Source organism: Lemur catta, chromosome 12, assembly GCF_020740605.2.
Source record: "Lemur catta isolate mLemCat1 chromosome 12, mLemCat1.pri, whole genome shotgun sequence".
In the NCBI taxonomy this organism is placed as follows: domain Eukaryota; kingdom Metazoa; phylum Chordata; class Mammalia; order Primates; family Lemuridae; genus Lemur; species Lemur catta.
Genome location: NC_059139.1, coordinates 17,132,590 through 17,147,090, shown reverse-complemented (window position 1 = coordinate 17,147,090; position 14,501 = coordinate 17,132,590). Strand labels below are relative to the sequence as shown.

At 32.1% G+C, this 14,501-nt stretch overlaps 1 protein-coding gene and 1 long non-coding RNA gene across 2 annotated transcripts in view; one reads left to right on the top strand and one right to left on the bottom strand.

Moving 5' to 3' along the window:
• Positions 1-14,501, top strand: part of CDH9 (cadherin 9) — a 119,718-nt gene that overhangs the window by 80,595 nt on the left and 24,622 nt on the right. The window contains exon 3 of the mRNA XM_045565637.1: positions 6,835-7,129. Coding sequence (XP_045421593.1) covers positions 6,835-7,129 — 295 coding nt within the window. The remainder of the gene's footprint in view (positions 1-6,834; positions 7,130-14,501) is intronic.
• Positions 1-14,501, bottom strand: part of LOC123647969 — a 63,211-nt gene that overhangs the window by 29,155 nt on the left and 19,555 nt on the right. The window lies entirely within an intron of this gene.

Here is a 14,501-nt window from a genome sequence, read left to right as displayed (position 1 = left end):
TTAAGCTTTGTTTAAATGGGTCTATTTCAGTTTGACTTTTTTTCTTAGGATGTACTTTTTACTCATACAATGCAGTCCTTATTCCTAAGGCATGGCTTTTGTCAAGTCTTAACTAAATGCCCATGATGTGCAGTTAAGACTGAACTATTCTGGTTGTGTCAAAACTTTTACCTCTTTCCACGTTTTACCACCTCTGAAATTCTATGTTAAAATTTTCGACCCCCATAAGTGTTCTATGCTAGGCGTCCTGTTCATGCACAGTTTAAGATGCCAGTGTAAATTTTAGCAGAACCCTTACAAAGATATCTCCGTTGGGTTCTTTTCAGTGGCTTTTTCCTCTCTGTACACTGTACAGCAAATTGGTGTCACAATAGCAGCTCTGAACTCTGATCTCTGATTGCTATGCCCAGTAGGATTTCCAATCTCTATGCATGCTTCAAATCCCTGCAGTAAAATATTTCCCGAGGCAGAATGCTAAGGTGAATGTATACCTTTTTATGTTGCTTTTCTTCTGCTGTCCAATTCCTAAAAATACTCAATTCACATATTTTGTTCAGGTTTATAGTTGCTTACTGTGAGAGCTTGAATACAGTTTATGCATCTTAGCCTAAACTAAAAATTTTTATGGTGAAAACATTTCACAGCAGTAGTATTGTACTTAGTTTCCACTTACCATAAATAAATTTAGGTACTAATATATTAGTCATGTAGCTAATATTTAATAATATTCAATTTAAAATATACGTGGATTTATCTGAAATAAACATGAAAAATGTACTTTTAAGGCTGAAGTGCAACATACTATTCTTGAAAATCTTTTGGAACTGTATTTTACCATTATGAAAATATCAGAAATATTGTATTATAATGGTAAATTTTGCAATTGTCAGCATTCCCTCTATGGTTTTCCCTGTTAAAAATTAAACAAGATGTTAGAAGATTCCAAATATTTTAAGACAATGTGAAAATCATTGATAATAAGGGTTGGGAAGTTTGTCAAAATTTTGCAATTAATAAGACCTTAAGCAAAAAGTAAAACAACCATGACACCATTGCCACAATGATGCTTATTAAATATGCCTATCGCAGCCGTATCCATATATCAAACTCATCAAATGATAATTCACCATTGAACAACATGGGTTTGAACTACCGGAGTCCACTTATATGCAGGTTTTTTTTTTCAACCAAACACTGATGAAAAATAGTGTATTTGTGGGCTGTGAAACCTGTGTAAACTGAGGGCTGACTTTTCAAATATATGTGTTCCTCAGGGTTGACAGCAGAACTTAAGTATATGTATGAGGGTCCTGGAACCAATCCGCTGTGTATACCATGGGCCTACTGTATATACATTATTGTGGAGTTTTTATTGGATATCAATTATACCTCAATAATGTGGTAAAGAAACAATAAAACAAGTATACAACACCCCCCTCAAATAAAAAAAAACCTTACTTCTAATTTATAAAGGAAAATTTATTATGAAGAGTTTGCTTTGACTTTTTTAAAATGCTTTTAGTTTGAATTCAGACATTGTTTTAGTCTGAGCTCTCCAGAGAAACAGAAAATATACATAAGCTTATTATAAGGAATTGGCTGATATGATTAGGAGGCTGGAAAGTCCCAAAAGCTGAAGTAGGCCCGCTGGAGATACAGGAGAGCTAATGGAATAATTTCTGTCTGAGTCAGAAGACCTGAAAAGCAGGAGAGTGAGTGGTGTACCGTGTTGATTGAGTCTGAGTCTGAAGGCAAGAGAAGAATAATGCATCAGTCTGCACACAGTCAGGCAGAGAGAGCAAATTATCCCTTACTCAGCTTTTCATTTTGTAGCTGATCCTTCAAGGGATTGAATGAAGACCACGCCATTGAAGTGGGTAATCCACTTTACTAAGTCTGCCAATTCAGATGTTACTCTTCCAGAAACACCCTCACAGTCACATGTAAAATAATGTTTAACCAGATATCTGGAAACTCCACGGCCTAGTAAAGTTGACACACAAAATTAACCATCACAAATCCACCCCGTGTCAACTGGACACCCATATGCATCTCTTTAAATCATACATAGTCTTCAAAAAAACCACTAAGAAGGTTATAATTCTACCTACCGTGACACAACTATCCTGCATGCAATTGAAAACACATGGACCCCTCCCTCAAAAGGGAAGGTTAGCTACTTGGAGTGATGTTTACTTTTCTCCTTTAATATCTTACAATTTTCATACCATGATGTAAAATTAACAATAATTAATCCTGTGATATAAAGTCAATATATCTTACATTACATGATATGGGAATAAGAGTGAAGAAAACAAAGATATTTGAAATACACATACATATTTATAACAAAATAAGGAGGAAATACTGATGCCAACTATGTCCTTATTTTTGTAACGGATCATGTGGTCATAACTGACATTTATAACTGCTTCTTTTTCCACTGTCTATTTCATATTCTTTGTATTCAGGAAACACCTCAGAGGGTCACGTTTCTTTACCTAGTGGAGTGACTCATCCTTCATTCCTGAAGGATTTGGATCATTAGTGGTGCCCCCTGGATTAGGTTGTTGTCATTTTCTATTGACGTTACACACAGGGGATGGGAATACAAAGAGATACCCTGATGGAATTCCTGAACTCCAGGCATACTCTTCCTTACCTCCAATGTGGACTAGCAGCCCAATTTCCCCTTGGTAATTGGAATCAATCACCCCAGCCAGCACAGTCACTCTCTTCTTTGCCTATTTCAGATGCATACGGACTCCAAAGTGGCTGGGCAGCATTTTAACTTCCAGTTTAATAAAATCATTGTTGTGTCTCCTGGTGGAAGCTTTCTTCCCTTTGAAACTAAGCCCTCTAGGCCAGCAGAGCACAAGGTAATGAGAACAGGAAGCAAAAACAAAAAAAATTCTAGTGGTGCCACTCTCATATCCAGGCCTTGATTCCTGTACCCATGAATCTTGGCTATGGGAGAAACAGCATCGCATACTGGACATTAATTCAAAGCAGAGCGTTCTAGGGAAACTTGCCCCAGCCCTGCAAGGTATGAACAACCAGCTGGTGGCGTAACTGAGCCTTCAACAGGCCGTGCTGCCATTCTCTCAAACCAGCTGCTTTAAGATGATGAGGAACATGGTGCTATCAGGGAATTTCAAGAACATGGGCCCATTGCTGTACTTCTTTTGCTGTGAAGTGAGCTCCTTGGTCAAATCTTTCTATTCTCTTAGAATAAAAAGACCAGGAATGCAAGGACTTATGTACAAAAATTTTAAATAGTTTCAATCAAGTTCTTGAAAAATGTAGTCATTAAAATATCGTTGACATGAAGAGATTTCTAAGATGTAATTCAAGTTAAAAAGGCAAGTTTTATTTATGATCTAATTTTTCTAATAATTACTGATGGATAAACTTATTGCATTTATGTGAGAAGATACTGTTCAAAAAAGAGGAAGCATTTGGTCTTTAAGAAATATATGTTGAATGGTTAAAAGAAAAATAGCAGTCTTTCTTTCATGTATTTTATAGTTCAGTAGGCATGGTAAACCATTACATCAAATGTGTAAATATCACGATAGGGAGTGAGGTGTACTATGTTATTACACAGCAGGCCCATTTATTCTAATCTAGTGAGTCAGGAAAGGTATCCCTAAGGAGGAAATTTTTAAATGAGATATGACAAATATTTAGTTAGGGGAAAATCCAAAGAGGAAGGAAGGGTGTTAAAAGGTGAGAAAAACAGATGCAAACATCAGGAGTGAAAGCTGAAACGGGTCTTTTGAGACATATAATAAAAAGCAAGCAAGACAAATCAAAACTATTGGTATGTACAGAATGCATAGCAAGGGGGAAAGAAGCAGAGATGCATCTGGACTCAAGAGCCAAATCATCAAAGATGTGTAAATAAGGTTATGGATTTCAAGCAATTACCGTAACTGTAAAAGTAAAGATGCTTTTGAAAAAATAATATCCTCTTTTAATAGAAGAGGTACAGATTTAAATACAAACAAATGAAACGGTGTGTCCAATATAACACAGAAAGGCACATGAGACTAATCTTGATTTGTATGACTTTAGGTTCATAGATCATAAACACTGTGCCTTGTTGAAGATTTTTAAGATGTGTAGAAATATAACCACATATTTAATGTAGAAATATCACCCTTTTTAGTACGGAAAATTGTTTGGAGTAGAGCAAGAATGGGGGCAGCATCTCTGAGATGGTTAGGAGACTGCTGCGGTGATCCAGATAAGGTACGATGGAGGAAAAGGCCAGGGTGGGAGTAGCCATAGAGATGGAAAGGGATCGGCGAAGACAGATGAAATAAAAAGTCTGCATATGATGATTATTTTGATGTTTAGCTTAAAAGCAAAGGAAGGGTAAAATATGAAACTCAAGTTTCTAATTTTGGCTACCCTGGAAAATGGCATTTGGATAGTCTAATAATTCAGAGGTGGAATGGGATGCCAAAGAAATAGGTGAGGCCTGAATGTAACGGAAATTGTGAAGTATATAATGTAAGGCAACCTAGCAGGGATAGGCTAATTCAGACTCCACTTTCATTTAAAATCTATGCTTTTGGTAATTTAAAAATATGCAGCATATTTCATTTATCATGGTTATCATGCAGTGCAATAGATCACTAAGGCTTATTCCTCCTGAATAAATGAAATTTTGTACCCTTTGATCAACATCTCCCTTCTCCATGCATGCCTCTCTAAATGCTATTTACCACAAAAAATGGTAAGCGTGTGAGGTGATAGTTTTGTTGATAGCTTGATTTAATCATTTCACAATGTAAACATACAGCAAAACATCCTATTGTGTCCCGTAATTTTATAATATATACAATTGTTGTTTGTCTATTAAAATTTAAAAAGAAGTAAAAAGACTCTAGTTTCAGAGTAGTGTAAGGAGTGTAAAAACGTTAAGATTTTTCCAATTCAAAGTTTCTGCAATTACATTGTTCATTCGTTTTAAATACTTGATGATCAGCCATATACGTTAAGAAATTATTTTTACAGGTGGGTATGTATCAAAAAAGGAGACAATTTATGAAAATATTCCAATTTTTTCTTAAGACATGTTTTACATGGCCACAAGGAAAAAACGTGTGTTTTATATCATTTGGAATTTAAAATATATCATTTTTCATAAATGAGAACATTGTGGTTGAAAAAGTTCTCTCCCAAGGCCATCTTGGGAATAATCTATGAGATTAAAATTCTCTCTCTGTCTCTGACTACAGAGGCTGTGCTTTTACAAACAATGTTATACAGTAGTCCCCCCTTATCCATGGTTTCATTTTCCCTGGTTTCAGCTACCTGTGGTACGTAATAATAAGATATTTTGAAAGTAGGAGAGAGAGAAGCACCACATTCACATAACATTTATTACAGCATATTGTTATAATTATTCTATTCTATTATTAGCTATTAATCTCTTATTGTACTTAGTTTGTAAATTTATAATAGTTATATATGCACAGGAAAAATCATAATATTAATATATGCAGGATACAGTGCTATCTGTGGTTTTGGACATCCACTGAGGTCTTAGAACTTATCCCCTTGGATACAAGGGAATTACTGTAGTTGAGGGAAATAATGTCAGTTAAAAATTAAGGTATTCATTCTAAACTTATCATTATGATAAGTTCAGAAATTCCTCATATAACATATTTGAGTTTAGTGGTTTTAAATGTAATCAAGATTAATTAATATTTTATACTCAAGATCTAGGTTATTGGGTTCTTTTTCAATTTTTATAGGGAGTACAAGTACAGATATACTATGTAGTGGTGAAGTTTAGGCTTCTAGTGTACCCATCAGCTGGACAGTGTACATCATACCCAATAAGCAATTCTTCATCCTACCACCCCCTCCACCACCCCACTTTTGGAGCTTCCAATGTCTATTATTCCTTTCTGTATGGCCATGTGTACCCACAGTTTAGCTCCCACTTATAAGAGAGAACATGTATTTGATTTTCTGTTTCTGATTTATCCCACTTAGGATAATGGCCTGCAATTCCAAACAAGTTGGTGCAAAATACATAATTTCATTCTTTTTTATGGCTAAATAGTACCCCATGGTGTGTGTGTAGTATATATATATATATATTTTTATCCTGTCATCAATTTGTGGACACCTAGGTTGATTTCATATCTTTGCTATTGTGAAAAGTGATAGAATAAACATAGGAGTACAGGAATTTTTTTTATGTATAATGATTTACTTTCCTTTCCACAGATACTAGTAGTGGGATTGCTGGATCTATTTTTAGTTTTTAAAGAAATCTTATTGTTTTCCATAGAATCTCTACTAATTTATATTCCTACCAACTGTGTATAAGCGGTCTCTTTTCTCCACATCCTCTCCAACATCTATTGTATTTTGACTTTTTAATAACAGCCAATCGGACTAGAGTAAGATGGTATCTCACTGTGGTTTTAATTTGCATTTCTCTGGTTATTAGTGATGTTGATCATCTTTTTCATATATTTTTTTGCCATTTGTATGTCTCTTGAAAAATACACTAGAGTTTTAAATTTTGGTAACACTCTATAAATATCTTTGAAACACTGTGTTATGACAGAGATACATTCATTTTCAGATTATTTAAAATTTAGCTCTTTATGATATCTATATACGATTATTAAAAATTTTTCAGTATAAAAGAATCTAAATTTTTAGTTTTCCTGCAGCGAAAATTAAGATAGCTATTGAGATCATTATTTTACTGATGTTTATGTGGAGACAAACTGTGCCAAAATTATTTTTTTCTGTAATGCACATATATTCACAGAACTTTTCTTTTTTACCTCTCTAAAGCTTCACACAGACCAAGATAAAGGAGATGGGAATTTAAAATACATATTAACAGGAGATGGGGCTGGCAGTCTGTTCGTTATAGATGAAAATACAGGAGACATTCATGCTGCGAAGAAATTAGACAGAGAAGAAAAATCCCTGTACATTCTTCGTGCCAAGGCTATAGACAGAAAGACCGGGCGACAGGTGGAACCAGAATCTGAATTTATCATTAAAATCCATGATATTAATGACAATGAGCCAAAATTTACAAAAGACTTATACACTGCCAGTGTTCCTGAAATGTCTGGAGTCGGTAGGTATATACTAATTCATGTAAAGTAACTTTTATTTGTTTTTTTGCTAAAGTAATTATTATGGACATGTGATTATGATATGTGGCTTTTTTCAAGATAAGAGCTATAACTGGAAACTACTATTTAGTGTAACCTAACTCTTCTAATTAGTTTCACTTCTGTTACATTGTAACTTATATCTAACTTATAACTAATTGTCTTCTGTTACATTGTAACTTATATCTAAGATGATTACTGAGAATAGTTTTTCCATTGTATTTCAATCAACACCTTCAACTCTACTCAACTGACATTCAAATGGAAGTCAAGTAGAATATATCTCTGCCAGAAATGAAAGGAATAATAATAGTGTTAATAGTTTTAGACAACTGCCTACATTATTTTGAATAATAACAACTAATGCTTGCATTTGACAAATACCTTTGGAAGTATTGTCTAATTTGATCATTAAAAAAACCTTATGTGGTAGGCATGAAAAATGGAACTTTAAATCTCCATTCTGTTAATTAGGAGCCCAGGATTTAGAAAGATTTAGCAACTGAATTAAAATAATAATAAAAAAACTAGTAGCATCACAACAAGATTTCAAGTCTTTTTATGTTATTCTGTGTACATTACATTACTGAATATTGGTTTATCATGCAAACTGAAAATAATTGTTTCACTTTTTAACTCAGCCCACATTTTTAACTACCACTTGTTACAGAAACTTTTTATCTTTATACATTACTACGTTTAACTCTGTTAATATGAAAGTTTTAGATTTGTTGATGAGATAATAAGAGCTGAATCAAATTAAAAAAAATTTCTAAAAAACTGATATAAACTAACTATAATATATAAAATACACAACCAGTTTCCCAAATTTAATATAATCTAGTTGAATACCAGTTCAAAATCAGTTTTAAGTACATAATTTTGACATTATCATAACTAATATGTTTCAGTCTAAAATAATTTTTATACGGGGAGAAACAAACTTATATTCACCATTACTGGAAGTTTGATGTAAAATGTTTCTTAACTATGTGTCCTATCTAGCAAGAAGAATCAAGACTTTGTAAAGTAGTTATTTCCTTTGTCCTCAGATGAAATCTCATCTGTCTGAGGAAAGTGCAGCTCTATTGCACTTGTACGTATTCACTCCAATAATAGAAAAGGGATTTATCACATTAGACAGGAGTCCTGTGAAATCCTAAAGCCCTGGAATGAAACAAAAGTGGATATAGTATTTTTAGAATATTTTTTAATACATGTTGTTGGCCTGGTACAGTTGCATGGAAAATCCTGGATTGGTCTATATAGATCTACAGTGAGCTAATTTAGATACCTATCATGGTCTCTTCATGGATTTATATTGGAGATAAAGGTACATCTAAAATTATACCCTTTTTATCAACTTCCTATACATGATTATTTTTAAGTAATTTGGTTTTCTGGTTAACACCCTTTTGCTTTTGTAAAACATTATTGTTTTTCTTGTATATGTGTTGTTTTGCCAGATATTTTGACACCTGACAAATCAAAACCTTTCATTTATCCTCCCTGAGAAAGATTTGACATATCTAGAAAAGTAAAAAGCATAATTAAGATGACAGAAATATTTGCACATGATAAATCTTGACAATTGATTTAAATTTGAATATATTTTAAAATTTTTCAAAGCAGTACCTCATTTTAAAAATCAAACTATTTTTATATAGGAGAATATTGATATTTAAAATCAAATAACCTGTATTTTTGTCTAAATTATTTTGTGATTTTTAATGGACTATTATATCTCACTGTACATTTTTTTATTTCAGACTGTGTATTTCTATTTATCATCTCTCTACCTCATTCAAATGTACTGTTTCTCATATGAAAGACAAGTACAATCTAGATTCTACTAATATTTATTTAATAAGTAACAATATCAGGAATGATTTACATATTGTTTTTTAAAAACCGTCCACCCAGTACTCATAATACAATACACAATATGTAAGTTTTACATGGAAGAAGGCTTGTGGATATCTTGTCCAAAACCTCTTTCTGTAAGGCAATCTAGATTTCATTTACATAAGCTTTCATTGTAGGCAGCATAACTTATGATTAGTGCAGGCCTCAAAAATGAGAATTTGAGCCATGGCCAATTGTATTTTGACATTATGTGTCTAGAAGAAAAGTCTACAGCAGGTAACTGTATGGCTCTGGTTGCAGCTTTTTGCACAAATAAATACAGACTAAAGAATACAGATAAATCTTGATCCTATTTGTAGAAACAATTATTAGTCTTCATCACTAACATCAGTGCATTAATTACTTCCTCCTTGGTCTGCCCATAAACTTTGTCGTGCTTCTATTTTTTTAAATACAAATGCACATACTCTTATATACAATTTTCATAGGCAAAAGACACTGTACTTGGTTGAATCAAACTTAGCCAGAACCACACAGAATCAGCTTAGTACTAGCGTAGTTTTAAAAAGAAAACAAAATAGGTTAGTAGATACAGAGATGGCTGGAAAATTTTACTGCCTTACTGTTTTTCTCTACTGTTAAATAGTTATTCTTGTTATACAAAATGTAGTTTGAAAATCTTCTAATTTATTAAATTGTAACTCCTTCAAAGTAGCATTTTTCTTATTTATTATTTTAAATCAAATGCTCCCTCAATCAAATTAAATCCAATGAGATTATAAGGGAGGAAGAAACCCTGAATTTTACAATATGATTTTAGATATATTAACATATTAAATTATATATAATGTCTAAATAAAAAGTAGATGTATTTCACATCCTGAAAGTTTTTGTTCTTTTATTGTAACTCTCCTATCTTATTTAAAGAAAAATAAAAGATTAACTCATTATAATTATTGCAGTTGTGATTTTCTTTGCTTTCATTTGTACAAATAAACCGCTTTACAGGGGAAAACAAAAAGGAGATATTTAGGAACTTTGTCAGGCCATGTGTAACCCACATATTAACACTTAAAGCTCATGTATAATCAAACAATGAAGAAGTCATCTATAAATGAAGTATCACATGACAATTTAATTCCAATTTATATTCATTATGGTATTAATGATTTTCATTTAAATCAAAGAGTTGAAACATTACAAGTATTAGCTTTGGGAGGAAATGAAGTCTAATGGAATAACATAAAATTTACTTATTATTAGTCTACCTTTCTTTACAATATATCCTATGATAACCTCTTTTAATCTTTGCCTTCTTTGCATTCATTTTTGTTTCTTAAGATATTTGTTTCTTCTTTTTTTCTCTCACCAAATTGTTCTTTCCCTATGCCTGTATATCTCTGCCAAAACAATTTGGTCTTTTTAGTACCAACACTCCCTTCTTTTGTAGTTAAATTCAAATAACTTCAATAAATTCATGAAATTTGAAATGCATTAACATCTTCTGCTTGGAACATATAATCTGGATGATATACAAAGATATATAAGTCTAGAAAATGGGATACACTTTGATTAAAATATTATTAGCAGCTCTCCACTTTTTATTGTTTCCAGTATTTTCAGTCATTATACTATTGATTAATGATTTTCTGCCAACTTTCTATATTTAAATGTACTCATCTTCATCTAGGCAAATCCCTGCTGTATAAATTTGGTGATTTTGGATGTATACTTTCTCAATGACTAGACATTTCTCCTAACTACACTCTCAAAAACTTATCTAGTTCACCTCCCCACACTCTGACCCCTCCAACCAGGAATCCCTCTGTAGTTTTTCACATATCACACACATAATTCCATCGATGAATCCTTTGCATCCTAACTGGAACCTTACTGAGAGGTTCACTGACTATAGATTCAATAAGGAATACAATCATATCCTTAACACCAGACAGGCATTGGGTAAAACATTTAGAATGGAAGTTCTTTAACCATACCGGCTAGGTCTAATTCCAATTCTGTCTCCTACTGAGCTCTGTCACCTCTGTCACAAACCCAGTAACTTCTATGTGCCGTAAGGCCCACATCCTATGTGTATCATGAGGATAAAGTAATAATACCAGTCAAGTCCTGAGGTCTCTGCCCAGTTCACATTAAACATTCTATGAATGTTAGTTCTCATTATGACTTTGTGCTAAAAACTATGCTGACTTTTAAGGGTAAAATGTTGAACAAAACCAGACATGACCTCTCCCTTAAAGAGTTTACATTTCACAAAAAAAAAAAAAAAGGAAAAAAATCAACGAAAAAAGAAAATGTTGCATCTAACAGTATGATTTTAATTCCTGGACATCTAATCAGCCTCTTCAAATTCCACTTCACTGCCTGAAAACATCTAGCAAAACCTTTATTCCAAAGGTCTTGGGAAGCTGTCTACCCATGATCCTCAAGTTAATGGCTGTCATACATAGCCCTTGGACAGAAGCAGAGAGTTAATTCTGCCAAAACCACAAGAATATTCACAGAGAAGTGTGAAGAATAACTTTCTCTTTCACTTTCTATGCTTCCCATCACTCTATTTTCATCTTTAGCCAAGTTAAAAATCAAGTTAATCTCTTTTCTACAGGGCTCAAATGGAAGGCCTTAGGCCATAGAATAGCTAAAGCCACTACCATTTTTTTCTTACTTCCTCCTATTCATTGAGTGATTCTGTTTCTTTACCCTTTAATTGGCTTCCTCATTATTTCAACAACTTCACACATACATAAATGTATATATACACACATATGTGCATATATACAATATATGTTATATATATGAGAGAGAAAATTTTAAGTGTTATACAACATAATAGGCTGTAATACAATCTTTACAACATTATTGTACCAAAAAGTTGCTATTTATTAAAAAAGAGTAAAAGTAGCATTTCTTCTCTCAATACTATGTGTGTTTAGCAAAAGAAAACTGTTTTAAATTAGTAAAATTTATGATGCCTAAGTAGTCTTTGTATACAAATATTCCATTGTATTTTAGCATATCTGTATCTATATACATACATAGATATATAGATAGATGAATAGATAGATGTGAGGCCTATATATTTTGGGTCATTTATAATATAATAACATTTTAAATATTTCAAATATGAGATATTGAAAATATATTTCCATATGTGTATATGAGGCACAAAGACACAGAGGGACATTGTTTTCTTTTATATATGAAGTTTACTTAGTATAGTGAAGTAACCTGAATTAATTAATTTAACTTCCCCTAATATTATGTGTAAAACATATATCTAAGATCAAGTAATATTGCTTGGTCACATGATGTGATCTAAACTTTCTTACCTTTAAATTACAGCAATAATTGTAATGTTTACTAACATTTTTCCATGTCCAGAGGAATGCTTTTTCTTCCCCAAAATCTTCAGTGATCGAGTTATTTATTCATTGATTTTTAATATTTCCCCATGATTTACTATTATGGAATTAGCTTTATGCCTTTGAAATTTTTTCCTAAATATTATTTGTTGTATTAGTATATTTATGAGAAGAATGAGTTAAGTATTAAAGTAAACTTTTTAAATTCCTTAACATATTTTCTACTGAAAGTAAGGTATGTTTTATGTAAACTCTTTTAAAATTATAAGTTCCAAAAATGATGATGTCAAAATTATGCTCATCACTTGACATGAGATGTATTGTCATTCATGCTTCTCTATACTTTGCTGAACATATTTTTATCTTTATTTAATATGAAAGTAAAATATTTATTTTAAATCATTGGAGAATATATAAAAGTTACAAATATTTTGGAAAATTCAAAGGGATATAAAAATCAAAATGCATTCCTTTTTATTCTGCTTTATAAACAGATAAAATTGGTATAAAACTTATAAACCGTTTTCTATCTAATGTTATTACTAAATAGTACTAACTGTGTAATAAGTCATTACATTTCTGGGAAAAAAAAAAGTTCCCTACAGTTCAACACACTAAGTGTTTCTCTTTTTTTCATGTTGCTATTATAAATAACATATCAATGATATGTTATCAGTGTTTACCAGAGTCTCTAATTATTACAATGATTCCAAGAGATAGAACAAGTGTTTCATACTGGCGATTTTAGCTTTTTAGCCACATCATACAGTTGATTTCTATTCTTTAGATTAACTTCCTTTTTATTTTAGATCAAGACCTTTACATAACATACCCACAATATAAAGGAAATAATTAAAACTAAAATTTCACAATAAAAGTATTATTAAAAAGTGTCAAAAAGGTAGAGAAGATTGTTTTTACCTGTGCTCATTGTGAAAGCTTAAAATGATGCTAATGTTAAAAGAAAAATGGAACTGGCAACCCAAGAAATGTCATAAAATTTATGAATTAACTACTTGTATTTTCAGCATATTTCAGCATGCTTAATAATTCACATTGCAATAATTTCCAACTATGAAAAAGATTCTTATTGTAACATATATTCTCAAAAGATTATACAAAAAAATTAAATATAAGTGAGAAAACCTCTTTATTGAACTGAGAATTATGGTGGGGAAAATCCTTTAACACATTTGATTTGGTCTAGTGAGCACATGGGTAGATAATTTTTGAATGATAAAAGCTGAGAGCTGGGATAGATTGAGTGAGTGTGTAGGGCTTCCGTTCACTCACAGAGCATATTAATTCCATTACAGTTGAAGAAACAGAGGCCTCAAGAGGAAGAACTCAAGTTCTCATTTTTAAGCTAATTAATTCTGAAAAGTCATAAAAAAGACTGTTACTTTGTGTGTTAACATTCAAACCCATTGATGAAAAATTAGTTGTTCATGTTAATCTTAATTACAAAATATTAATTTTTAGAATTTGCATAAGCATATACACACAATTTGAGAAACATTCACTACAACTCAATTAGACAAGTTAATGAATATATAATATATTTGATCTATGAAAATAGATGACAGGGCCAATATGGAATTCGACTTGTTCTCAATAAGTTTAAAATATTTGTAAGATGAGGTGAGAGGATTGCTTGAGGCCAGGAGTCTGAAACCAGCCTGAGCAACATAGTGATACTTCATCTCTGCAAAAAATAATTGAAAAATTAGCCAAGTGTGGTGGTGCTCACCTGTAGTCCCAGCTACTTGGTAGGCTGAGGTAGGAGAATCACTTAAGTCTAGGAGTTTGAGGTTGCAGTGAGCTATGATGACATCATTGCACTCTAGCCTGGCAACAGTACAAGACTCCGCCTCAGCAACAACAAAAAAAAAGGCTATGTAAAAGCCAGAATCAAACTTTTGAAAAATTACGTATAATATAGCGAAAAATGTCCTACAAACTCATTTTGCCCAAGGGAATACATAGTAGGGTTCAGGTAAGGGTTATTTTAGAACCCTGCTTTGAATCTTTATAGTGATAAATAACACAAAATAACACAAAAATCCATCAATATATTTCTTTACAC